This window comes from Ochotona curzoniae, unplaced genomic scaffold (genome assembly GCF_017591425.1).
Source record: "Ochotona curzoniae isolate NIBS_2020 unplaced genomic scaffold, NIBS_Ocur_1.0 contig_1014, whole genome shotgun sequence".
NCBI classification, from domain to species: Eukaryota; Metazoa; Chordata; class Mammalia; order Lagomorpha; family Ochotonidae; genus Ochotona; species Ochotona curzoniae.
The window spans coordinates 50,297,707-50,322,691 of NW_024464920.1; the positions used below are offsets into that span (position 1 = coordinate 50,297,707).

At 58.2% G+C, this 24,985-nt stretch overlaps 1 protein-coding gene across 2 annotated transcripts; it reads left to right on the forward strand.

The window, feature by feature from the left end:
- Positions 1 to 1,528: 1,528 nt before the first annotated feature.
- Positions 1,529 to 22,636, forward strand: SAMM50 (SAMM50 sorting and assembly machinery component). 2 transcript variants are annotated; one of them, XM_040987255.1, is made up of 15 exons: positions 1,529 to 1,647; positions 4,420 to 4,530; positions 5,295 to 5,396; positions 7,153 to 7,240; positions 9,071 to 9,177; positions 9,539 to 9,669; positions 9,758 to 9,845; positions 11,593 to 11,721; positions 12,096 to 12,167; positions 12,733 to 12,819; positions 13,720 to 13,790; positions 17,102 to 17,208; positions 18,753 to 18,899; positions 19,616 to 19,757; positions 22,457 to 22,636. In XM_040987255.1, exons 1-15 carry the CDS (start codon positions 1,627 to 1,629, stop codon positions 22,500 to 22,502), a joined length of 1,449 nt encoding a protein of 482 aa, XP_040843189.1. In that variant the 5' UTR covers positions 1,529 to 1,626; the 3' UTR covers positions 22,503 to 22,636. The 2 variants fall into 2 exon arrangements, with proteins under 2 accessions (XP_040843189.1, XP_040843199.1); XM_040987265.1 differs by having other exon boundaries at positions 17,102 to 17,169.
- Positions 22,637 to 24,985: the final 2,349 nt, after the last annotated feature.

Here is a 24,985-nt window from a genome sequence, read left to right on the forward strand (position 1 = left end):
AGGGGACACGCGGGAGTGAGGTGTCCTACTGACAGGTGGGCAGTCCCAGTGGAGTTAGCTTGTGGTGCAGGAGCCAGCAGTCACAGCTGCATTTCCACATCTGGCTGCATTTCCAGCTGCCTTTTTCCTTCACCATCTGTGTCTCCCAAGTTTCTGTGCAGGTGTGGCCGGGAGGCAGGGTCAGCTGGGACCAGCTGGGTTACTGTGCTCATAAACTCTCCACAAGGGTCGCTCCTGTCCTGTGCTACACACACATCAGACGTGGCCGCCTGGCCTGCACCCACCTCACCATCCTCAGGCTCCCCAGTGCTTGGTGGAGTCTTGGGGGTTTCCTGACCAGTGGGCCCCCGTGACCATCGAGGGAATGAGGTGGTGGTGGCGTTCCTTGGCACAAACTACTGGGGACAGTCTGAGTGAGCTTGTCCGTTTATTGTAATGCAAGCGCAAACTTACATAGGCTAAGAAAGGGGAAGGCAGAAGGGTGTCTCCTGACAGTCCTCCCACCCAACGATGATGCTGTGATTGGCTAGAAGGCATGTCTATCTCTCTGAACCCTCCAATCAAGTCACAGGTCACATACTGGCAGGTATGCCATAGGTAGGTTGGGGGTTGCACTTGACTTCTCAGAGCTGCTTATCAAGGAATCCCAGCTCAGCTCATCTAGGACAGACGAGAGACTGGGGTGCAGCCCATTGCTCTCACAGCCCAGGTTGAGGTCTCAGGTGAAACCATGCTTGGGGGGTTCCCCTGGGGACTCGGTGTGCCACTGCCTATGACCTCCCACATGGGCTAAGCATGCAGAGATCTGGGGGGCGATCTCCCACAGTGGGGGAGCAGGAACCAAGTCCTAAAGGTTTTTATCCAGGTTCCCTTCCATCTCTTCTGCTCTTGAGTCATTGGCCATTAAAGTTGCGAGGATGGCAGCCGAGGGATGCAATTCTCCCCCAAAAGGGGAGCACAAGAAGCACAGCATTGCTGAACCACAGGCAGCCTCAAGCACAGGAAACGCAAGTCTCCCCGACAAAGCAATGGACTTCTTAGTAACTGACATGGGAGACCTGGAAGAGGCTCCTGGCTCTTAGCTTCGGTTTGGCTCAGTTCTAGCTATTGTGGCCATTTGGGAAGTGAACCAGCGAAGAGAAGGTCTGTTCCTCTTTCTCGCTGTGGCTCTGCCTTTCAAATAAAGTTAATAATAAACAAATCTTAAGGATCCGGTGGGGGCCTTAGAGACCTCGATGTGGGGATTCTTCAGGGGAACATCAGGGATATCCCAGCGATCCCTGCAGCCGGGGACCCCGGACACGGCGCCTGCCGGCTCCCTGCCACGACAGAGTAGAGGGGCCTGGGTGACACCCCGGAAAACCCACACACCAGCAAAGCCCACCCGCCGGCGGGAAGGAACCCGCCTCGGGGCATCCCGGCATCCGGTGAACATCCGGGTCACCGGCGCACAAGGGCCAATGAGCGCAGGCAGCGTGACCCAGGGGGCGGGGAAGAGGCGGGACAACATGGCGGCCCTCAGGGGACTTGTGGGAAGTGTCCCGACTCGGAGTCGGCTGCCGCGGAGTTGCCTTCCGCCCTCGCAGGCCGAGCGTGGGCCGCGTCCGGGCTGCAGGAGAGGGAGCCATGGGGGCTGTGCACGCCCGGGTGAGTGGCCCGGCCGGCCGCGGACTGCGGGACCCCCGGGCGGACCGCTCCCTCCGTGGCGGCTGACAGGGCGCCGGGCCCTCTCAGGAGGAGCGGGCCTGGGCGGAGGGACGTGGCCGGCTGAAGGTCACCGGTGACTTGGAGCGGCGCCCCCGCGCAGGGCCGGCCCGGGTCCCGGAGCCGGAGGGGACACGAGGAGTGGCCCAGGCCAGGCCCAGCTCGTTGTGCCCAGTTGCCGCGGTCGCTGCGCCTCGCCGCTGGCTTGGGGTGCTGTGGGTGTTTGGGGTGTGTGTGTAGGTGTGGGGGCCGCGGCTATCCGCTCTCCCTCGCTGTTTCCTGGACGCTCGGATGAAAGGCTCAGCAGGAATAAGCCCCTCTCTGGTCCGGCCTTCTCTTTAGGGCTTCCTTGACCCGAGCTTGCCGCGGGCTCACCGCTTGTCAACGTGCGCCCGAGGGCCATGGAAGGTCACGGTCAGAGGCTCGGAGTGTCTTCGTCCCGCCAATGCCCGCTTCCCTCGGCCTGCTCTGGTTAGGTGGCCACTGCAGGTGCACCTTGCTTGACACTTGCCCCCTGCTACCTTCCACGTCTCCCCTTGCCTCAGCCCTGTGTGCAAGGAGTCTGCGTGGCTAGGAACTGTTGTCTGCATTCCAGGTGACAGCTTGAAGCAAGCGTTCTTGTACTCAGTTGATGGCCTGCCGTGTACAGGGGCTAGGGATGAGCAAAGCCCAGTAAATTCTAAGTCCAAAAACTGCTTTTTTGGAGGCGTGTGTTTATTTTTGTCCAGGCCAAAGGCAGGAGCTTCCGGGTCTCCCACGTGGGTGGCAGGGGTCCAAGCCCTTGAGCTGTCCTCTGCTTCTCTTGCAGGGAGCCGGATGGGATGTGGAGCACCGTGAGATGCACTATGCCGTGGTGCTGGCCCCCAAAACTGCCTTTTTTTTTTAAATTGCAAAGTCATATATATATATATACAGAGAGAAGGAGAGACAGAGAGGAAGATCTTCCGTCCAATGATTCACTCCCCGAGTGACCACAACAGCCAGTGCTGCGCCAATCTGAAGCCAGGAGTCAGGAGTGTCTTCCAGGTCTCCCGCGCAGGTGCAGGTCCCAAGGCTTTGGGTCGTCCTCTACTGCTTTCCCAGGCCACAAGCAGGGAGCTGGGTGGGAAGCGGGGCTGCCAAGATTAGAACTGGCGCCCATATGGGATCCTGATGTTCAAGGCAACGACTTTTAGCTGCTAGGCCATGGCGTCGTGCCCCAAAACTGCTTTTATGAAGGGCTCCCTGGTACTGAAATTGTCCTTTATTTGATTATCGTGTTGATAAGAAAACATCAATTCCTGAATTTGACGTTCACATCTGCTGCCAGCGTCTTGAACCTCCTGCTCAGGACAGTGTCGGAAGGCGTTGGACAGCGAAATTTCTCATGTTTCCCTGGAGGAAGAGCTTTGTGAAACCACTCTTTTGACTGGTTATGTGTTGTTAAATCTCCCACTAGATTCTAGCCTATCGCTTTTAAGCTCTTTTGCTCATTTCCTGTCCCATCCCCACTGACTGGCACGCATACCCAATAAAACCTGGCAGCCTGAGTGGTAGACCCAGCTGCTTGAAGGTGAGATCTCGGGGGCTGGTGGTGTGGCATGGCAGGTGAAGCCATTGCCTGTGATGCCAGCATTCCATGTGGGCACCGGTGTGAGCCCCGCTGCCCCACTTCTGATCCAGCTCCCCACTGTGCGCCTGGGAAAGCAGCTGAGGATGGCCTGAGTGCTTGAGCCGCTGCACCTGCACAGGTGACGGGGTAATGTTTCTGGCGCCCGGCTTTGGTCTGCCTTGCCCGAGGCATCGTGCCCATGGGGGGATAAAAGCAGCGATGGAAAATCTGTCTCTCCACCCCCTCTCCGCAGCTCTGCTTTTCAAGTAAATAAAAAAATCTCAAAAGGAAAGATGCCAGATTGACTATAGTTAATCTTACCAAGTAACAGGCATGCGATAGTATTTGGTAAACTCCTTAAGATTCTAACATGCTTGTCATCCAGGCGGGTCCTAATAATGATTGGTGAGAGTGCTTGGTTTGGGGCCTGGAGCTGCAGTGAGAGCTTCTCTTGAACAGGTGTTGGGTGAACCCTGTCTTGTTTGCCATCATAATGAAACTTTTTTTTTAAAGCATAATGGCAAAAAACTGTGCCTCACAAAGCATGTTTGCTAAGCATTTGGATTAAGAGTGAATATGTGTACATGTTCTTAATTTGTATTTTCTAAAATATTTTTATTTGGAAGGAAAATTTAGAGGAGAGACAGAAAGATCTTCTGTCCACTGGTTCATTCCCCAAGTGGCTACAACAGCTGGAGCTGAGCTGATCTGAAGCCAGGAGTTTCTTCCTGATCTCCCATTTGGGTTCAAGGTCCCAAGGCTTTGGGCCATCTTCTACTGCTTTCCCAGGCCTTAATCAGAGAACTGGACGGGAAGTGGAGCAGCCAGGACACAGACCCATGCCCATATGGGATCCGGTGCTTGGAGGTGGAGGATTAGCCAGTTGAACCATTACACCAGCGCCCTTTGTTATTTTTATGAACAGTAGGTTGATTACCAGTGAGCTAACCACTTGTGTCCAGAAAGTCGTTGGTAACATGGCCGCCTGCTGTGTCCGGCCCTGCTACAGCCGTCACTAGAGGGAGAAGCTGCCTCAGGCTCCGGCTCCAGGGATGTGCTGGTTGGCTGCCTGGTTGGTTCCATGTCCCTTTCTCTGTGCTTCCCCCCCCCCCCCGCCCTTGCAGAGCCTGGAGCCCCTGCCGGCCAGCGGGCCTGATTTCGGAGCACTGGGAGAAGAGGCCGAGTTTGTCGAGGTTGAACCTGAAGCCAAACAGGAAATCCTTGAAAACAAAGATGTAAGTTTAGTGGGGGGTGCTCTCGGTCACTGTGATTCCTGGGTGCCTCGTGGCTGCCTCACTCCTTCAGCCACCTGCTGAGCTCGGAGTGAAGGCCCTCGCTGTTGCGGCGGAGGGACTGTCACTGGGACTCCAAGGCCTGGTGCCACTTAGAGAAGTTGCTTCTAGCTCTGGAGAAGTTTTTCCCCAGTGATTGTGTGTGTTTGGGGCTTTGGCAGATACACGTTTGTATTTGTGGTGTTTTAAAAACCTGACGTCAGCTTAAGGACAAGCTGAAGTTAGAGTGCGTCTGTGTTTCTGTTGTGATCCGAGGAAGACCTTGGGTCTCAAATGAGGCTTTTCATGAACTTTCTGTCTTTAGACCACGAGTAAGACACAGCTTTGCCTCTTGAAGTGTTTGCTTTTCCAGAGCAGAGGGCTGTGTTAGAGTCACTGTTTAGCATGCAGAGTCAGATCCATGCATAAGTTTGGGCAGGTGCACACAGCTGGTAACTCTGGAGTCAGGGGCAGCCCGCCACCTCTCACTGGGCCTCTGGATTGCCCGGCTATACTCGAGTCTGTGAGCCAAGGAAGGAGTAAGTGCTAGGGACCCGCTTTTTGAAAAGGAATGGAAAATAGGAATGACGCTCAGAATTGGGACGTGCGGGTTACAGTGCTTGAGAGAAGCCCCGGCTCAGTTTCAGATGCTCATCTTGCATTTTTCCCAAGCTTCATCTCTTGGCTTGTGTCTTAGGTTAGAATCCCTGTGCGCTTGTCACGTGTAGGTGGTGGTTCAGCATGTCCATTTCGATGGGCTTGGAAGGACTAAAGATGACATCATCATTTATGAAATCGGAGATGTCTTTAAGGCTAAAAACCTTATTGAGGTAAGTGTGATTTCCAGACGTTCTTCGCCTGTCCCTGCTGAATCCGCTCCCTGTTTCCTCGGTGGCCATGGAGCACCCCACCCCGGGCTCCCCGTGTCCTGTCCGGAGGGCGGGCAGTGTCCTCCCACAAGGTGACACTGTGCATGCCCCGTGCCCAGCTCTCCACCCCGAAGGAGGCAGTGGTCCTGTTGTCCTTGTTACTGTTTGATTTGTTTGTGTAGTTGAAAGTCCGAGTTAGACTGTGGAACTCTGTCCCGAGTGGCACTGCCCAGCTGCTCAGGGGTGTGTGATGCCCCCGTGGATGGTCCGCTGTTGACGGCCGCTCCCTTCTGCTGAATTCCAGCGTGGGCGTTTGCTCTCCCGACCCCCGGTGTCCGTGTGTGTGTGTGACGGTGGTGCCGGGGATATGTTCCTCCTGGTGGCATTCTTGGGTCAAAGATTTGTGCCACCAGTGCCACGTCACTCACCAAGGATCGCAGCATTCCACGCCTAGAGCCAGCGTGAGGTGTGATCATGGTGGTGGAGTGCCACGGAGTTCAAACTCTGGCCGGCCCTCAGGCGTAAGGCCCAGTGTGGTGTTTGGGTCTAAGTCCCCTGAGACCATGCCGGTTAGTCTGCTTCTTGGTCATCACTAACACACCACCTCTATGTCCAGTTCATCTCTGAGACCTCTTCGCAACTTTAAGAAGGGAACACTTGGGTTGAGTTTTTTTTGCTTTTTCATTTGCACATATATTTGAAGCTGGTGAGCCCGGGCACTCGCATGTGGCTCTGTGCCCACCCTGCTCTTTGTCGAAGTGTGCTGGCCTTCCTCTTCATGGGCGTTTTCTCCCCAGTTCCATGGCCGCTGGTCACTTTGCTGTGTGTGGCGACTGTGCCTGGGTGCTGCCTTCCCACAGGCCTCAGGCTCGGGGTGTGCTCCGTGTGCTGAGTCTCCGCCCTCAGCTCCTGTGGGCAGCAGCTGCTCCACTTGGCTGCGTTGTGCCGCTGCCACCTCCTCCCGGTCCCAGGCTGTGGCCTGAAGTCATTCTCTGACATCTCGGGTGGCACTGACCTCTGGCCAGGTGCCACAGCTGGAGCTGGGAGCTCCCACAGCTGTCTCCTCTGGAGTAGGTCCTCTGGCTGTGGTATGGCTCAGCATTTGTGCTCTCCTGCCTCCCAGCCTGGGTGGAGCAGCCTCGCCCCAGCTCGCCAGCCTCCTGCAGGAGCCCCGTGTGCATCCCTGTGTCCATGCCCTGGCCATCCGAGGTCAGCGTGTGCATCTACCCGGGGCGTCTGGTCTTGCGTGCCCCCCTCTGTGGCTGACACTGCTCCCTCCCTTGTGACGGGAGACCTGAGCCAGCCTGTCACACAGGCCTTCCCTGCTCTGCGTCCTGAGTGACACCAGCGAGAGGAGCAGGTGCATGGCGGTTGGAAACAGTGAAGACCTGGGTGACGACCTAGGCGAGCCCACGTGTGCCTGCTACGTTCTCGCCACCCTGAGCACTGTCGGGTGTGCCCTGTGTGCCTGTGTGGTGCTTGTGCCCGATTGCAGTCCGCGCTTCTTAGTGGAGGCTGTGGTTGTGCCCATAGGGCTCTCCCGCTTACTCCCACTTGCCCTCCCGTGGCTCTCCCGCTGTCCCGCACCCGGTCCTGCTGCTGCTCCGTGTTCTGAGTGGCAGCCAGGTGCCTGTGGTGACCACCAGCCAGCCTGGTCGCTCAGCCCCTCTTAGTGTCCTGGGCCGTGGGAAGACATATTCTCTGGTTTCTCTCACAGGTGATGCGGAAATCTCACGAAGCCCGGGAGAAGCTTCTTCGGCTTGGGATTTTTAGACAAGTGGATGTTTTGATTGACACGTGTCAAGGTACGTGGGTGCTGTAGTCTGCGAGTCCTCCATCTGCCCCTCAGGCTCACAGAGGGGCTTGCGTGGTCAGGCACAGAACACTTGAAGGGGCATTGGACGCGGGGGTCCTGGGGAAAGAATAGAGTGCTTGTTTTTAAAACTTTGCTTAGTTAGTTGCTCCCCCATTGGTTGGCTTGCTGCCTAATATGACATCCAGGACTGAGCTGGCTGAACACTGGAGCTGGAGACCTGGTCTTTGTCTCCTGTGTGGGTGTCAGGGACCCCAGCACTCGTCTGTGTTTGCAGGAAGCTGCGAGCAGCAGCAGAGGTGGGGCTCCGGTCCCGGCCCTCCAATGTGGGGTGTGCGCACCCCAAGCCGGGGCACAGCTGATGTGCCAGAGGCCTGCTCCAGAGCTGGGCTTCCACGTCAGGCCAGGGAGGAGTGTGAGCATGGCAGACAGAGGAGTTGGCACCCCTGGGCTACGCTCCCAGAGAGGACCCTCCCGCCACATGTGCGCACACGCAAACCTGGTGAGGTGTCACGGTTAACGAATTGTTTTAAAGATGTATTTGTTTTTATTGGAAAGGCAGATATACAGAAGAGATACAGAAAGATCTGAGGGGGCTAGTGAGAGACGATGAACCTGAGGGGGCGGAGTCTGTTCTCAGCACCTCACACTGTCCTGAGCAGTAAGTCTGCTCATGAAAAAACAAGTCACGGCTCTGCCCCACCAGACCTGCCTGCCCTGAGCAGCCGGCCCTGGGTGGCCCTGCCCCAGACCTGCCTGCCCCGAGCGGCCTGCCCCAGACCTGCTGGCCCTAAGTGGCCGTCCCCAGACCTGCTGGCCCCGAGCGGCCTGCCCCAAGTGGCCTGCCCCCAGCGGCCTGCCCTGGGTGGCCCTGCCCCAGACCTGCCGGCCCTTAGCATGGGTAGCTGGAGGCTGCGCAGAATCGGACCAGGCTCCCAGCTGGCTTGACAAAGACCAGAACCTCCACTGTTGAACTGTTGGTGATATCCTGTTCACTGTGTGGATGCCACGTTTTATTTTTTATTTTCAAAGACTGACTTATTTAAAAATCAGCTAGAGAGGGAGACAGAGACAGCGGTCTTCCTGTGTGCTGGTCCGCCTCCAGATGGCCCCGACAGTGTGACTAGAGCCAGGCTGTAGCCGTATGCGCACGGGGGACGGTGCGTCCAGGCAGGGTCTTCATTCACCGTGCAGTTATCATGCCAACCAAGAGGCCAGTGTTTGTGGTGGAGCAGATTACGTTGCTGCATGTGGCACCAGTGTGCCATATCGGAGTGCCAGTGCCAGTCCAGGCCACAGCACCTGCAGTCCAGCTTCCTGCTCATGTGCCTGGGAAGCAGTGGAAGATGGCCCTGCGTGTGAGGAAACTGGATGGAGTTCCAGGCTTCTGGGTTGGTCTGGCATAGCCCTGGTTATTGTACCCATTGGGTAGTGAGCTAGTCGATAGAAAATGTCATTACCTTTGTACACCCACCCCTCCCTGGCACTCTGCCTTTCAAATAAATAAATCTTTAAAAAATACTGTTTGAGTCAGCAATGCTATGTGTGACTACAGACAAGATTGGCTTACAGAAGCATGTAGGCATGTGTTGGACATGCATCTGTGTTCACGTGAAAGGCTTCTCTGGACCGCAGGCTCTGTGTGCACCTGCTGCCGGGGACCCTGGGAGGCAGGGCCCTTCGGGAAGGTGTCTGCTCTGACTGGGGAGGCAGGTGTGTAAACCAGAAGGGCCTTCGTTGGCTCTCGGACGGCGTTGCTGGGGGGCCCTGGAGCGGATCGGGAGCCTCTGCCATCTCACTGCCTCACGTCTTCTCTTCCCAGGCGACGACGCCCTTCCCAACGGGCTGGATGTCACCTTCGAAGTGACGGAGCTCAGGAGACTGACAGGCAGTTACAACACCATGGTGGGCAACAACGAAGGCAGCATGGTACGGCCCTACCGCTCGCTCTGGCACTCCATCCAGGTGCCGCCTCTGTCCAGCCTCCCCAGTTGATGACAGGTTGGGCAGCCTGGTAGCACGGCCCTGGCAGAGCCTGGCAGGAGCCGGGTCTGTCACTGTGAGCGGCTCCGGCTCTCTGGGGTTCTGTCCCTCGCGCGTCGTGGTTGGCAGGGTGTGAGTGGCAGCTGGGTGCTGGCGCAGGCGTGTTCTAGGAGGCCTCACTGTGTCGCCCGTGCCAGGCGTCTCGGGGGGCTTTGTGTAGTGTTTTGGGGAGTCTCCTAGCAGGCCTGCTCTATGAGACGTCGCCCTCCTTGCAGTTGGGCCACTGCTGGGCTTTTTTCGCTCCTAGGTCCTTGGCCTGAAGCTCCCTAACCTGCTGGGACGTGCGGAAAAGATGACTTTCCAGTTCTCCTACGGAACTAAGGAAACTTCGTATGGCCTGTCCCTCTTCAAACCGCAGCCTGGAAACTTCGAACGGAAGTATGACACTGAGCAGGCCGTGTGGGCATGCGCGGTGACTGGTTGTGGTCACCGCCCGGCTGTTGACACTCTCTCCGTTGTCTCCTAGTTTCTCTGTGAACTTGTACAAGGTGACCGGACAGTTCCCGTGGAGCTCGCTCCGAGAGACGGACAGGGGCGTGTCTGCCGAGTACAGTGTGAGTGGCGTTCTGGTCCTGCCTTGGTGCTCGTGGGCAGACAGAACACCCTGTCCTGCAGCTCCCAAAGTCAGAGCCCAGGCCCTGTGCCCAGCCTGGCCACTGCGCCCTGCTGAGCGCCCCTTCTCTGGCCCAGTGCCAGCTCCCAGAGCGTGGCTGAGGTCTGTCCGTCCACACGTGGGTGCAGGCAGCCCAGGTACTTCCGGTTGCCATGGGGTCGCTTGGCTTCGTGCTGCAGGGAAGTTTTGGGCTGCGTGCCCTCCCTCCCTCCCACGCTGGGTCTGTAGAGGAGGAACGCACCGGAGTGCTCCTCGAGTGTGGGCCCCCAGGCCTGTCCATCGGCCTCCCTGTGGGCTCCTAGAAAGGCGCCTTCACAGGCCCCCCCACGAGCCTCCCGGATGCCCTGGAGACAGGCTGTCCCCCACCAGACTCCCCAAGCCTTTGACAAGATGCACTGGGCTATGAATTGGAGGAAATGAGAACGGGGCTTGTGGGTAGATCGAGAGCAGCAGGACAGGCTCCTGCTACTGAGCCTGGCATGTTGCAAACACTGGAGGTACACCAGTAGGCAGGGTTTCTGAGCTGAAAACCCAGGGCATGCCCAGGTAGACCAGATGCCCTGCACTTGCACTTCTTTCCCCCCAGGTGGCAGCTTTCCTTGCCACCTGCTCTGGCACAGACCTCCTTGGCCCTGACGGGACCAGCTCCCTACCCTGCCCTGTCCTGATCCTCCCAGCTGCCCCTGTGGCTGGAACGAAGCCAGCAGTACCTAGGCACCTGGGAGTGTCCTCTCTCCCTGGTGTCTCCTTTGTGTCATTTGCCTAAGCTTATGTAAGAGAGCAGATTTCTAGAAGGGAGGAAACACGTGTTCCCCCACTTAGAGTTGCCAAGGTGAATGGAACAGCTGTGGGGCAGGTACAGGAGGAGGGGCGTGCGCAAAGGGAGGGCAGAGGCCAGTGCTGGGGCAGGGGGTGTGCATCCTGCCTCCTCAGTGTCCCGAACCACAGGCCGGAGGGCTGCCTGGCTGAGCTGGAGCTGTGGGGCCGCCCGGCAGCGAAGCACAGAGGCCTGAGGTGTGTCCTGTGAGGTGTGAGCTGGTGGGCTCTGAGCACTGCTCCCACAGGTTCACGGGCATACGTGCCCAGGTCCTTAGCCGCCTGAGGGCTGCAGGGAGTGCCCAGGGCCAGCTGCTTTGTGGGGTGTGGGCAGCCGGCAGGCCTCCTGGTGAGTCCCACCGTGGCATGCTCTGCAGGGCCCGCAGACCCCGCTGCTGCCTGCTCAGAGAGACGAGGCTCCCAGCTGGGTGGGCTCCAGGAACCCATCTGCTATGCCAGCTCCGGCTTTGCTCAGTTTGGGCCTGGCTGCAGCAAGATGATCCCTCTTCTGACGTGGTCCCCTGTGCCTCTCAACAGGCTCATCATGTCGCCTGGGCTGCCAGCTGTGGCCTCAGGCAGGGGCTGGATCGGGTACGCAGTGTCATTGTGGGGGTCGTAGCTGCTACAGAGATGCTGGGACGAGCCTGCACCTGCGGGTCTGAGTGCCCAGAGTATAGCAGAATCTCCTGCCTCCATTATGTCACCCTTTGCCACTTCCTGTTCCTCATTGTCATTTAGACCTCTAGTTAGTCAGGGAGGCCTTGTTCCTGAGCACGTGGTGTGGGTTGAGCCTTGTCTGAGGTGACGGCTTCCTGCATGAGCCCAGCGTGAGCTGCCCGTGCCAACCTGTGTCCCCCTGCTTGCCTTTCTAGTTCCCCGTGTGGAGGACCAGCCACACCGTCAAGTGGGAGGGCGTGTGGCGCGAGCTGGGCTGCCTCTCTAGGACAGCGTCGTTCGCGGTCCGGAAGGAGAGTGGGCACTCGCTCAAGTCGTCCCTGTCGGTAAGGATGCTGCAGTTCTGTAAAGTGAGTCAGTGTTGGGGCACAAAGCTGGCCTCGGGGGACACTCCCTATCCATGGGAGGCTGTAAAGCTTGGGGAGCATGGCTGGCCAGGGCATTGGGCTTCTTGGGGCAAGGACCTGGGGCCTTGTGAGCACCCACCAAGGGAGCGGGTGCTGTTGGTTTCTTGGAGGCTCAGTCCCGCCTCATGGGATGCAGCACCTGCCAGTGCCACCCACCCCTCTGCCATGTAAGGCCCTGAATTCCTGTCGTGAAGTGCCCAGCCCAGGCTGGCGCTGGGTTGGTGCCCAGGCAGTGGTGGGTGTCATCTTGCCAGGCTGTGTGAAGGGAATGCACCCATGGCCGTGTCTTTCAGCACGCAATGGTCATAGACTCTCGGAGCTCGTCCATCTTACCAAGGCACGGGGCCCTGCTGAAGGTGAACCAGGTAACCTCTGACCTCAGGGGGCCGGCTTCCCGTGGGGGGCCCTGGGAGGTGAGAGTCACATGGCCCAGGCACACGTGTGTGTTACCATTGCTCTCGATTGTGGCAGTCCTTCTGGAAGGAGGGTAGAGCTGGCTCCACTCAGGGCTCCTGCCCTGCGATCGCCTCCTGCTCCCACAGCCCAGGCAGTCTACTTCCCAGAGCCCACGCTGGGCACACGAGGGGTCTGGCAGGGCTGCGGGCCAGGAGGAGGGCTGTGACTTGGAGTGACTGATGCCCTTGGTCACTGTGAAGGTGCTGGCAGGCCTTGTTGCCAACACCTGCAGGGTGTGGGCCGGGAAAACAGTGAGAGAAGCTCGTGGTTGCCTGGTGCCCACAGCAAGCCTCCCCTTGACTTCTTTACCTCTGTCTGTTTCCCTGCTTTGTTGGAGGTGGGGGCGAGCCTTAGCCCTCTGTCACAGGCACAGGGAGCAGCTGGCTTCGGCCAAGGGGCTGCGAGGACCTCCAGGTCCCTGTGTCCCAGATGGCGCCAGCAGTCCCCTGTGACCCAAGGACCCCTCTTCCACAGGAGCTGGCCGGCTACACGGGCGGGGATGTGAGCTTTTTGAAGGAAGACTTTGAGCTGCAGTTGAACAAACAGCTTGTGCTTGACTCGGTGAGTACTCAGCTGGGACGCGGTCACTTCCTCGTGCCCCTTGGGTCGCTTTAGGCCTCAGGTCCCTGAAGTGCCAAGGAGAGGCCTCGACTTGGTGGTGCCCAAGGCAGGTAGACACGAGCACTGGGGTCCCAGCAGGCTGGGGGATGCTGGGCAGGAGGCGCGAGCACTTTCTGCCAGTCTCCTGCCAGTCGCTTGATGTAGGCTCGCTCTTCCGGGTACTGTCCTGGGTCCCCGAGGACCAGGAAGTGACCCTCACCCTGCCCTGCGGGGTCCCGCGACTTCAGGTACTCCCACAGATAGCACCTTCCTGAAGCCCGCTGGCTTGTTTCTCCTGCCTCTCCTGGCTCCCTGTGCTCCCTGTGCTCCCTGTGCTCCCTGTGCCACAGTGTCCTCCTGTGCCCCTTCCTCCTGAGGCCTCTAAAGAAGAACCAGCAGCTTCGAGAGAACGTGGAGGAGGCCCCAGCTGAGGGCACGCAGGCAGGGGTGCCCGGACGGGACGGCAGAGAGCACAGCTGCTCACACACGGCAGGGGTGTCTGTCTCCCGCATTGGCACCTGGGAGCACAGCAGTGCCCCCTCAGCCTAGGACACATGCCTTCATCCTCCCGGGCTGCCAGGCCTGAGCAGGTGCAGGGCTCTCTTCCAGTGTCCAGCTCGGGCTGCTGGGCTTCCTTCTCCCTGCAGGCCAGGGAGCTGCTGGCGGGAGTAGCAGCCACACCAGCCTGCCCTCATGTATCCAGGCAGCATGGGACTACTTCAGCAGCTGTGCAGGCCACGACCAGCAGCGGGCGGCTCCCCGCAGCGAGGGCAGTGGGCAGAGCTGTGCAGGCCACGGCCAGCAGCGGGCGGCTCCCCACAGCGAGGGCAGTGGACACAGCTGTTTCCTCCCTCTGTCCAGGTCATCTCAGCGTCTCTGTGGGGTGGAATGTTGGTGCCCATTGGCGATAAGCCGTCCAGCATCGCCGACAGGTGAGTGCAAGTGAGCGGTGGGGAGCTGTGGGGGTTTCCTCTTCACCTTTGGGTGGGTAGCAAAGGCAGAGTTACAGAAAGGGAAGCAGCTGTTCCACCTGCTGGTTTGCTCAGCAAGTGGCAGCAACGGCCAGGCTGGTTTAGGACCCGAGCCAGGAACCCACAGCTCCATCTCGGTCTCGCACTTAAAGGTTGTCTTCTGCTGCCTCCCTGGCATGTAGCAGGGAGCCGGATGGTTGTGAAGCAGCCCGGACTTGAACCCGTGTTCTTATGGGATGCCAGCAGCTCAACCCACTGTGCCACAATGCCATTCCCTCTTAGAAACCACTTTAAACTTGGTTTACTGAGGAGGGTTGTGTTTCCAGATTTTACTTTCATTTTTATGTTTAATTTCAGAATACCTGAACACTCAGTTTAGTGCTTGTTTTGTGTTCTGTTAGAGGCACTAGTTATTACACTAAAACAAAGCTTTGATTATTCTTATTGGATTATGAAAGAATCCATCTCATACCCATGAAATAGAAACCAACACTAGTTATTACATTAAAACAAAGCTTTGATTATTCCTGTTTGATTATGAAAGAATCCATCTCATACCCATGAAATAGAAACCAAACCCTTGGGAAGTAAGCTCAGTCCTGCCCGGTGCCGAGGGGTCAGCCGTGGGGAGTCGGCCCCTGCCGGGCCGGTTGGGGTGTGCGCACACGGGCAGGTGGGAAGCACTAGCCTCGGCTCTGCCGACCTGCAGGCGCGTGTCCTTTGCAGTGGCACTCTGCCGTGTCTCGGGGCCCGCGGACACCAGGCCTCAGCCTGTCAGGGCATGTTGGCGTGTGTTTCCAGCTACTTCTACAAGTAACAGTGAAGAAGAACTTTGTGATTTGTTGGGAAGATTTCTGTTATTGTTTGAGGTCTCAAAGCAAAGCAAGAAAAGCCTATTAAAGTTTGGTGAGACTTTTCCAGAAGGTCCCACCCGCGGCACTGCAGGGGCCTGCTCGTGGTCCGCCCTGCTGCTCGGGGGGCTCTTGCTGCCTTGAAGCATCAGTCACGGCCCCCGAAGGCTGCAGTCGGCCCCCCGGCCTGCCCCAGTCCTCCTCCCAGCCTGCCTTAGTGACAGTCCCACTTAGCTTGAACCGGCTCAACCTGTTTTGGATAGCAGTTGGAAATATAAACATTTTGTTGTCATTTTACTTTAATTTTGAAAGTGTGAACATTTTAAGTTAGGCTCTGGGCCCTAGTGGTTTCACCTCAGTTTCTGTAGGAGGGTGTCCAATGGGACACTTCATTCATACTGAAGATGTGAAGTGTGGTTTGTAGTCCCGCCAGCGGGCAGAGGCTTACAGTCTAGATGAGCCATTGCAAAGGAAGACTGTAACTTAAAAACACGGAGATGCGTATGGCAAGCTGAGCTTGTGTAAATAACTTAGCCGATTCCATCTGCCTGCCTGGTGCCCCTGTGGCCCCTTCCCTGCACCCCGGGGAGCCCCGAGGGCCTGGGGAGAGACGTCACCCAAGGTTGAGGGGAGCCTGTCTCCTGGTAGGTAGTGCTGCCTGGGCCGTTTGAATGTGAGGTGTTTTTCGTTTTGAAAAGGCAAGGAGCTTACTGTTGGCTTTGGCAATTAATATTAATGCACAGCTCAGAAAAAGCCTGTTTAGAAACCTCAAAATAGTAAAAACCCATGACACACTTCTAAGTTCAAGTGCCCAGTAAGGATTTCACAAAGGCATGTGGCCAAGAGGAAAACCAGAAACCCTCCCCTGCCCGCCAGGAGCCTCAAGCTTCCACCAGCTGCCACCTGCTGGGGGCTTGCACACAGCTTCTCTGCTCATTTTTTTTTTTTAAGATTTATTTATTTTTATTAGAAAGATATAGGGAGAGGAGGAGAGACAGAGAGGAAGATCTTCCATCCGTTGATTCACTCCCCAAGTGACCGCAACGGCTGGAGATGAGCCGATACAAAGACAGGAGCCAGGAACTTCCTCCAGCTCTCCCACACGGGTGCAGGGTCCCAAGGCTTTGGGCCGTCCTCAACTGCTTTCCCAAGCCACAAGCAGGGAACTGGATGGGAAGTGGGGCTGCCAGGATTAGAACTGGTGCCCATATGGGATCCTGGCACATGCAAGGTGAGGATTTTAGCCTCTAGGACCAAAGCTGGGCCCGTCTCTGCTCATTTTTAATCTGTTTGTAGTAATTTTCATAATCTGTAATACTGCCACATTTTCTAAAAAGGGAATGGGATTTCCAAGCTATTTTTAATTTATGTTTTTCAGTTTATTAGAATACAGTGAGAATGTGGTCATCCCAGTCTGTTACAACGCACAGGGAAGTTCAGTTTTTAAAAACCATAACCTAGGGCGCAGTAGCCTGGTGGCTAAAGTCGTTTGCATGTGTCGGGATCCCATATGGGTGCTGGTTCGTATCCCAGCTGCTCCACTTCCCATCCAGCTCCCTGCTTGTGGCCTGGGAAAGCAGTCGAGGACGGCCCAAAGCCTTGGGACCCTGCACCCGATTGGGAGACCCAGAGGAGGCTCCTGGCTGTCAGCTTCGGATTGGCTCAGCTCTGGCCGTTGCAGCCACTTGGGGAATGAGCTAGCAGATAGAAGATCTTCCTGTCTCTCCTCTATAAGTCTGAATTTCCAACAAAAATGAATATATCTTTAGAAAAAATCATAACCTGAAAGTTAGAACCTGACATAAAAACCGACTGAAAAATAATCCTAGTTCCATTTTGATCCATTTACTTCTGGTGTTATTTCCCTCCGCCTATGACATTGGGACTGAGCTGTTACATCATGTGTAGTCTGCCTTTTTAAAACTTTAAATAAAAATTCTATTTATTTTTATTGGAAAGGCAGAGTTATGGAGAGAAAAAAGGAAGACAGGTCTTCCGTCTGCTGGTTCACTCCCCAAAAGGCCACAGAGGCCGAAGCTGAGCCAATCCAGAGCCAGGAGCTCCTCCCGTGTTTCCCACGTGGCTAGAGGCTCCTAAGGACTTGGCCGTTCTCCACTGCTGGGTCAGACTGGAGGGTCTGGGACGCAAGCCGGCGCCTGCGTGGGGTGCTGGTGCCCCAGGCTTAGTGTTGCAGCACGTGCATGTGGGAAGCTTGGCCTGAGCAGGAGCAGTGGGACCGGAAGCAGCTCGTGCACTGTGCCGGGCACTGCACCTGGCCCTGTCTTCCAGGCGTCTGCCATCTGCCTCACCAGGGCCTCGAGCAGCTTGCTGGGTGCCGCGATTCAGTCTGTGCAGCTCACTGATGCTGCTGCGGTCCTGCCCGGACACGACCTGTCTCCGACACCTGTCGTTCTGTCTTAGGTTTTATCTCGGGGGCCCAACGAGTGTCCGTGGCTTCAGCATGCACAGCATTGGTCCGCAGAGCGAAGGTCTGTCCACCCGGGGTCACATTGGCGTCTCCTACTCACGTATGACTTGTTTAAGAGACTTATTTATTTAAAAGGCAGAGCTGCAGAGAAGGAAAGGCAGTGAGAGAGACCTTCCATGTGCTGCTTCACTCCCCTAAGGGCCTCCCTGGCCAGGGCTGGATCCCTTAAGCCAGGAGCCAGGAGCTGCCTCCAGGTCTCCCACATGAGTGCAGCGGCCCAAGCCCTCATCCTGGTGCATCAACAGGGAGCTGGACCAGAAGTGGAGCAGCCGGGACTTGAACCAGTGCCTGTCTGGGATGTGGATACTTCAGGCAGCAGCTAATGTTGACTGTGTATTTGCCGGTTTAAATTGAGTATTGATAGTGATGGAAGATAAACCAGCACCTGGCGGACACAGAATATTTAGTGAGAGACTGGAGGAACAGAAAATGCAGATGAGCCAGGAAGCCTGTGGAGGGGCCACATGCCGGCACCCGCAGAGGGCAGGTGTGGACCGGACACTGCGACCAGCTCCTCTGCAACCATTTCCAATGGCTGCATATTTCATCACAGGGACATAATTGCATTTTAATTAAGAGACTTTCTGAAAGAGATGTATTCGTTTATTTGAAATCAGAATTAAAGGGAGAGAGAGAGAGAGAGAGAAACGTATTCCATCTACCGGTTCACTCCCCGGATGTCTGTAATAGCTAGGAGCCAGGAGCCTCCACCCCGTGGGTACAGGGGCCGAAGTCCTGGGGCGTCTTCCAGCACTTTCCTAGGTCGTTAGCAGGGAGCTGGATTGGAAGTGAAACAGGTGGGCATTGAGCTGGCATCATGGGATGCCTGTAACACTCTCTATGCTTGTAGAATGCAAGTTAGCCCCTGGCACTCCAGTGGGAGGCCCCTGAGTGTGAATCCACAGGAGGAAGTTACCAGGTGTCCTCCTGGTTGCCTCGGGAGGGGAGGAGGGGAGGGTTTGTGTCTGCTTTTGCACACGTTCCTGAGCAGAGTGAAGTGGCTCGGTCAGGAGAGGCGCAGCGGGGTCCTGGAACCTGGCAGGTCTCCTGTCACTGCCTGTCTGTGGGCTCTTGCAGGCTGGCGCCTGGAGGGCAGTTGGAGAGGCGGGGACTGACACTGAATGGCACCAGCCTTGGGGTCGGGCATGAGAATATTCCTGTGGCTTCAGTGTCACAGCCGTTTGCAGTCTGCGTGGAGCGGGTAGGAGGGCATTACTGGCAGCGAGGCACCTGTGCCCACGGCGGCTGGCCTCCAGTTTGGACAGCGGCCTTTCTGCGCAGAAGGCAAAAAACCCAGGTGGTGACTACATGTGGACGACCTGCTGTGTGGACACTGGGCTGTGCGGTGGGACATCCTGTGCTGTTGGTAGGGAGGGAACATGCCTGTCATGTAAAGTGGCACAAAATAAATAAAAACCACAAGAAGATTCTTAGAATAGGGTCAGCCATGCCCGGGGTGCGGCCGCCCTGGGACAGAATGCGTCCTTGCATCTTGTGGCCGTGAACGACATGTGTCGTGCCTCCAGGGCCTGGGGAGTGAGTGTGAGGCCACACTCCCTGGGCCTGGCTCTGCTCCCCATGCAGGTGACTACCTGGGCGGAGAGGCGTACTGGGCTGGCGGCCTGCACCTGTACACGCCACTGCCCTTCCGGCCTGGCCAGGGCGGCTTCGGGGAACTCTTCCGAACCCACTTCTTCCTCAACGCGGGGAACCTCTGCAACCTCAACTATGGTAAGGAGCCCGGGGGACCAGGGAAGACCAGGGAAGTCCAAGGGGGACCAGGGGACCGGCGGGGGAGGGGCCAGGGAGACCAAGCGCTGCACACGGGGCCCAGGGGTGACCAGGCGCTGCACGCGGGGCCCAGGGGTGACCAGGCGCTGCACGCGGGGTCCACGGTATAGTCTGACCCCTTTCTGTGATCGATTACAGCCACATCCCACTGGCCACAAAGTGAGGAAGGGACCTGAAGTCAGGTTGGCACCAGCTGCCGACTGGCAGGCCTCATGGGCACCTGTGTGTGTGTGTCCTGTGGTCCCTTGTTCTTTGTGGGGACCCCAGGGTCAGTTCTGCATACCAGGGCTGATGGATTATGGCCTGCCCTAGCCCCCTCTGGGGGCCCACCTCTCAACAAGGTCATCAGGGAAGTGGCCACCTCCCCACACGCACTGTGTGAGCCTGTCACTGGCTGCAGGGGCTCAGATCAGGTGGCAGATCCTGCCGATGCCATTGGAGATGCCAGGACAGCTTCCTGGTGGTGAGAAAAGCCACTCTGGGTGCGGGGATCAGGGTGTGCCAGGCCCAGAGCTGAGAGAGCGTGGCCTACTGGGGCACAGTGAGCAGGCCTGGTCCCGGCCTCATGACTGCCTGCTACCCTCCCCAGGCCCTGCCGGGGACCCTACAGCGGAGAAGGGTGGGCCCCACGGTGTCACCTGTTCTTCTCTTGCCAGGTGAGGGCCCCCGTGCCCACATCCGGAAGCTGGCTGAGTGTATCCGCTGGTCCTATGGGGCGGGAATTGTGCTGCGGCTCGGCAACATCGCACGGCTGGAGCTGAACTACTGCATCCCCATGGGCGTGCAGCGAGGGGACAGGTGCGTGGGAGCCCTCCTCCTCACTCCTGGGGAGGGCAGGGCCGGGTGCGGTATCTGTGTGAGATGGTGGGTGCCTCTGGAAGGGTTGAGCTGCACACCTGGCAGACCCGAGCTTGCTGCAGGTGCCTTCCTGGGCACGCTGTGGCCTTGGAGCTTCCAGGCTGGGCCGTGCCCGCAGAGAGCTCCGCCAAGGGCTTTCTCCCAGCAGCAGGTGAGTTCGCAGCCTGGCCCTTGCCCACCACTTGTTTTGTTGAACAAAGAGGTGCTAAAGACCGTTGTCCCTTGGTCTCAGATGGAGTCTGGACCCTGGGTGCCAGAGGGCACAGATGCTCGAGTCCTTAGCCCAGTCCAGCTGCGCCTATAGACCCCGTGCACACCTTGCTGCGTGTCTCACAGGGGCACTTGGGGGCGGTACTTGGGGTGCTCTGTGCAAAGCCCACATGTCACTTCCTCATGGATTCTGCCTTGAACTCCGTGTGCAGCAGGTTTGGGAACTTTCTGGAATGTCTTTCTTAATCTGATATTGGTTAAATAGGTGAGTGCAGAACTGTGGCTGTAGAGTGGCCGTGTTACACGATGACCACGGTCAGAGGCTGCTTAGGAAAATTCCATTTCATGTCATACATGGTATGCCTCGGGTGACTTGTGTCGGTGCAGTGTCTGTTAGGCACCTCTGTGACCTTAATCAGGAACCCCAGGCGGAGGTGGCTCGGGTGGGGAAGTTCCCCGAGCCAGTGGTTGAGGTCCCTGGTAGGCCTCTTCCTGGCCTGCAGGTGGCGCCTTCTGCGTGGGCCTCCTGTGACAGGGTGAGGTGGGGTCACACCCCAGCGTGAAGCCCCACACCCTCAGCTAAGCCTGACCCCCTGCTGAAAGTGTGCCCCCAAACCCCGGTGCGTAGCAAGGAGGGACATGAGTGTGTGGGTCTGGGGGATGCACTGATCTGCAGTTACTGCCCCTGTTGGAGGGGACTTTGACCTGTGCCGGGCTTGCCACCTCCAATGTGTGGTGCCTAGATGCAGTGCTGTCTGCGGCCACCAGGTGGCAGCGTGCCCCAGGGCGTCGCTGCTGGGAGAGCTTGGGGAGCAAGGGGGAGGGGCCGGCTCAGCTTTGGGGTCCACCAGAAGTGTGTCTGGGAGATGAGGCGCCAGGTGTGGTTTCCTGTAGAAGGCAGCAGCTTGTGCCAAGACACTCCTGGCCCCAGGTTGGGGCCAGCTCTGTTTTCTCATCACGAGGTGGCAACAGCCCATGGGCACTGCAATGCCGGGCGTGCCGGGCGCCTGTGCAGGAGCAAGTGCCCTTGCCCAGGGCATGGCTTGGTGTGACGTTCTGCCATTAGAGTGGGACTTCTGAGTGACAAGATGAGAGTTCACTGAGCTGGGTCACATGCAGGGCAGCCAGCTGTCAGCCCCTCCCACAATGATGTCAGCCACCAGAATCTTCCAGAAAGGGCAGCTGCCTCGGGACGTGAGAGCCCCATCACTGTGTGGCTCAGTGCTGTGTGAGCTTGTCATCTGGTGACCCAGGGATGAGTCGGGTGGGGACAGGCAGGACCCTCCCCACTGGGGACACTGACTGCTGGCCAGGTGGTGCCCAGCAGCGTCTGGGCACAGGGTGGTGCTCAGGACAGTGGCCAGGCCTGCTCGCCCTCTTCTGCCTTCCAGCCACACTGACCACTCATTGCCTGGGCTGCATGCTGAGGTCTTGGAGTTCAGGACCTCGACTACTCCTGGCACCACTCAACTTCCTGTACGGATGAGACCCATTGAAGAGGCCTGGGTGGGGAAGTTGGGCAGGAGGTGCTGCAGGGGAGGGAAGCGGTGCTGGTCAACAGATGGGGTGCTGGGTGGGGCGTGTGTGGGATGCATGCCCAGAGGCCCAGGCCAGTGAGGTGGCTTTGTGCATCTCCACGTCTTGGTCCTGGCCTCTCCTATGGGGTGTCCCTGCGGCCTGCAGACCTGCCCCTGTGCCATGTGCTAGTGGCATGCTCCTGGGGTGCCCACCGGCTCCTGAGTGTGGAAGCCAGTAGCCACGCAGGACTCAGGGCAGTAGTTCCCTGAGCAGTGAGATTCAGCCTCGCCTGCCGGGCAGTGTGACACCCAGAGCTCACGCCTGCATGCAGCTGAGGGCCACGGAAGCCCTCTGGTTGCATTAGGGGTCTTGCCCCAAAGTCCTTGGCTATGGCTCACGGCACGGCTGCAGCTGGTGGTCCTACATCCCCACCCTGACCCCCAATCCCTTTGAAGGCCACTGACAGCACTGCTGCGTCCACCCCAGGCGTCGGGGGGACTGTGGCTACCTATCAGCAGCGCCTCTCCAGCGTGGTGTCCCGCTGTGTCCCTCATAGCTCTCACAGCCTGCGGAACCTCTCTCTGCTTCTTCCCTGGGCAACAGCAGGGATCTGAGAGGTGGCCGGGCTCAGCCTGGGGCCCTTTGGGGTCTGGGCCAGCACCCTGTCCACCTGTGTGAGGGGCGGGCAAGACTGTGTCTCCATTTCCTCAGTCTCCAGGGCCGACCCCTCAGGCAGCTGGGGGACATGCAGAGTGGCAGGCCAGGGCTCTGCTGGGAGCAGCGTCTGCTGCCCAGTGCCATGCAGTGCAGGCTGCCCTCTCCCTTGCCTCCCAGTGCAGTGCACTGCCGGCCGCCGTCTCCTCCACCTGCTGCAGTGCACTGCAAGACTCTGCCTCTCCCCTGTGTTGCAGGATCTGTGATGGCGTCCAGTTTGGAGCTGGGATAAGGTTCCTGTAGCAGCTCTCCCTGCAGAAGCAGTGCTGGCCTGCAGCAGCTGAGGCCCTGGGCCTCAGGTGCTCCCCGAGTGACCGTGGGGCCATCCTTGGATGGCCGTCGTCATGGAGACGACATCAATAAACCTGAAGGACACATGTCCAGTGGTGCCTGGCTCTGATCTGCGCACGCCCAGTCCCGTCTCCACACCCGCCGGCCGCCCTCGAGGACAGCCTGCCCTGCTCCCCCTCACCGGCCCATACACATGGCAATCTCCAGCTCTTTCCATCCCAGATTCTTTGTCTCTCAGGGTCTGGTTCCTGTATTCTAGAATATTCAGTGGAGCCAAAGAGCAGGGGGCAAGCTTCATTCCTTGGGGAAGGTTGGCCTGTGCCAGGGGGTTCCCTGGGGTGCTATGCTGCATGTGGCAGGGGACTCTGGGGAAGTGGGTGTGTCCTGCAGACAGGCAGCGGGAGTCATGAGGCCAGCGTGTTCATCTCCCGTGGCAGTCTAACAGGTCGCCTCGGACCTAGGCTGCGGATCAGCACATACAGTTGTCCTGAAGCCTGGATGGGGTGTGCTAGTCGGGGAGGTGTGGGCAGGGCCGAGCCCCCGACGGCTCCAGGGGAAGCCCCTTCCTGGCCTGTCTGCCAGCCGGCGGTCTGGCCTGCTCTCCCTCCGCCTCCCTGCGGCTCTCAGGGCCTGTGGGAAGTGTGTCCGGCGCAGCAGTTGGGATGCTTCCTGAGATGCCTGCGTCCTGCGTCAGGGTGCCCAGCTCCAAGTCCCCGGCAGCCCCATGCCCGCTTCCTAGCTGGCAGCAGTGCTGCCTCAAGTCCTCAGGTCCTGGCCACGCACGGGACTACCTGGCCGGAGTTCCCGGCTTGCGGCTTCCATGGTGTCTCAGGCGCTGCTGTCGTGGGCGTGTGAGCTGTGAGCTTGTGGACAGCGCTCTGAGCCTGTTCATGTCACTTCCTCCCAAGGGAAACGAAGTGACTCAGCGAGGTTTCCCCGAGAACCTTGGGGAGGTTGGGGACCAGCCCGAGCTCATCTCTGCTTCAAAGTCAGCAGGTCGCTCCCCTGTCCTGTGGGTTCCAGGGCTCGGGTGGGGGTGGGACCTGCTGTGCGCCGAGCTCGGGGACCAGGCAGACGGATTGGGCCTATCCCAGGAGGACGGAAGTCGAATCAGACATCCCCCTCCCTGGGGGTGTCATCACTTTATAAAGAAAACTCCGGCAGTAGACAAGGGTCCCCTGCCAGGGGACGGGGTCAACCACAAGGACCAAGGTGGCCTCTCGCCTCTGCCAGCTCCGCCCCCTCGAAGCCCAGGGCCGACGGCACCACAGGCGTCTGACAAGAGTCACAGATGGACGTGCCACAAAACCCCTGGCCGTACTCGTACCGCCCGGGTGGGTAAAGACAAGGGAAGCCTGAGACACACGTGGGCTGGACATCACGCGGGGCCTAGGGACATCAGCTAAAACCCAGGCAGCAGGGCCAGCAGGAGCCCCAGGGATGACCACGTGTCAGGTCAGTGTGACACTCTGTCCATGTGGATTTGTTGGGGCGGCAGGGTCCGGGACAAGACACAGGGTGGGGGGTGGGATAGCGGGAATTCTATGATCTCCCTGTACATCAAAAATTAGTCTTAGGACCTGGCATGGTAGCCTAGTGGCTAAGGTCCTCTCCTTGCATGCACCGGGATCCCATATGAGCACTGGTTCCCAACCAGCTCCCTGCTTGTGGCCTGGGAAAGCAATCGAGGACGGCCCAAAGCCTTGGGACCTGCACCTGGGCGAGAGACCCGGTAGAGGCTTCCAGCTGCTGGTTTTGGATTGACGCAGCTCTGGCCATTGTGGCTACTTGGGGCGTGAACCAGTGGAGGGAAGATCTTCCTCTGAGTCTCTCCTTGTCTGGATTTCTGACTTTCCAATAAAGACAAAAGTTTGTGGAAAACCCTTAAAAAGAGAAGTGTGCAGGATTGCAAGTTTGCCCGGGAGGCAGCAGCACAAACTCCTCCCCACTGGGCCGCTTCCCAGTCCTCCCTGGACCTGGTCCACCAGCAGGCCTCTGGTGTGACGTGGAGGCGTCTTAACTGCCAGTCAGATGCCTACCCTGGTTTTAATTTAGCAGGAATGCAGAAAGATACATTTCCCCGCCTCAAGTGTTTGTTGCACCTGCGCTTGTGGCAGTATAGGGCTCCTGGGATAGTACGATGAGGTTCCGACCAACTGCAGCAGCAAAATGCAAATGTTACAGACCGTCACACACCATGGACCTCAGCCGAGAGCCCGGCGAAGGGGGTTTGGAAAAGGGTGGTGTTCAAGTACAGCGGGGTTCCCCTGCGTCCCCAGGGAGGCTGGGGCTAGCTCCTTATTAAAGCACACTGGGGCCGTCTCCTTGGACACGGCAACATGTTTAATTTATTTGCAGGCAGGCGAAGTGCGGAGGCAGCGGGAAGCGATGGGAGTACAGTGTGTGCAGGTCGGTCAGCGGGTAGCCGAGAGCCC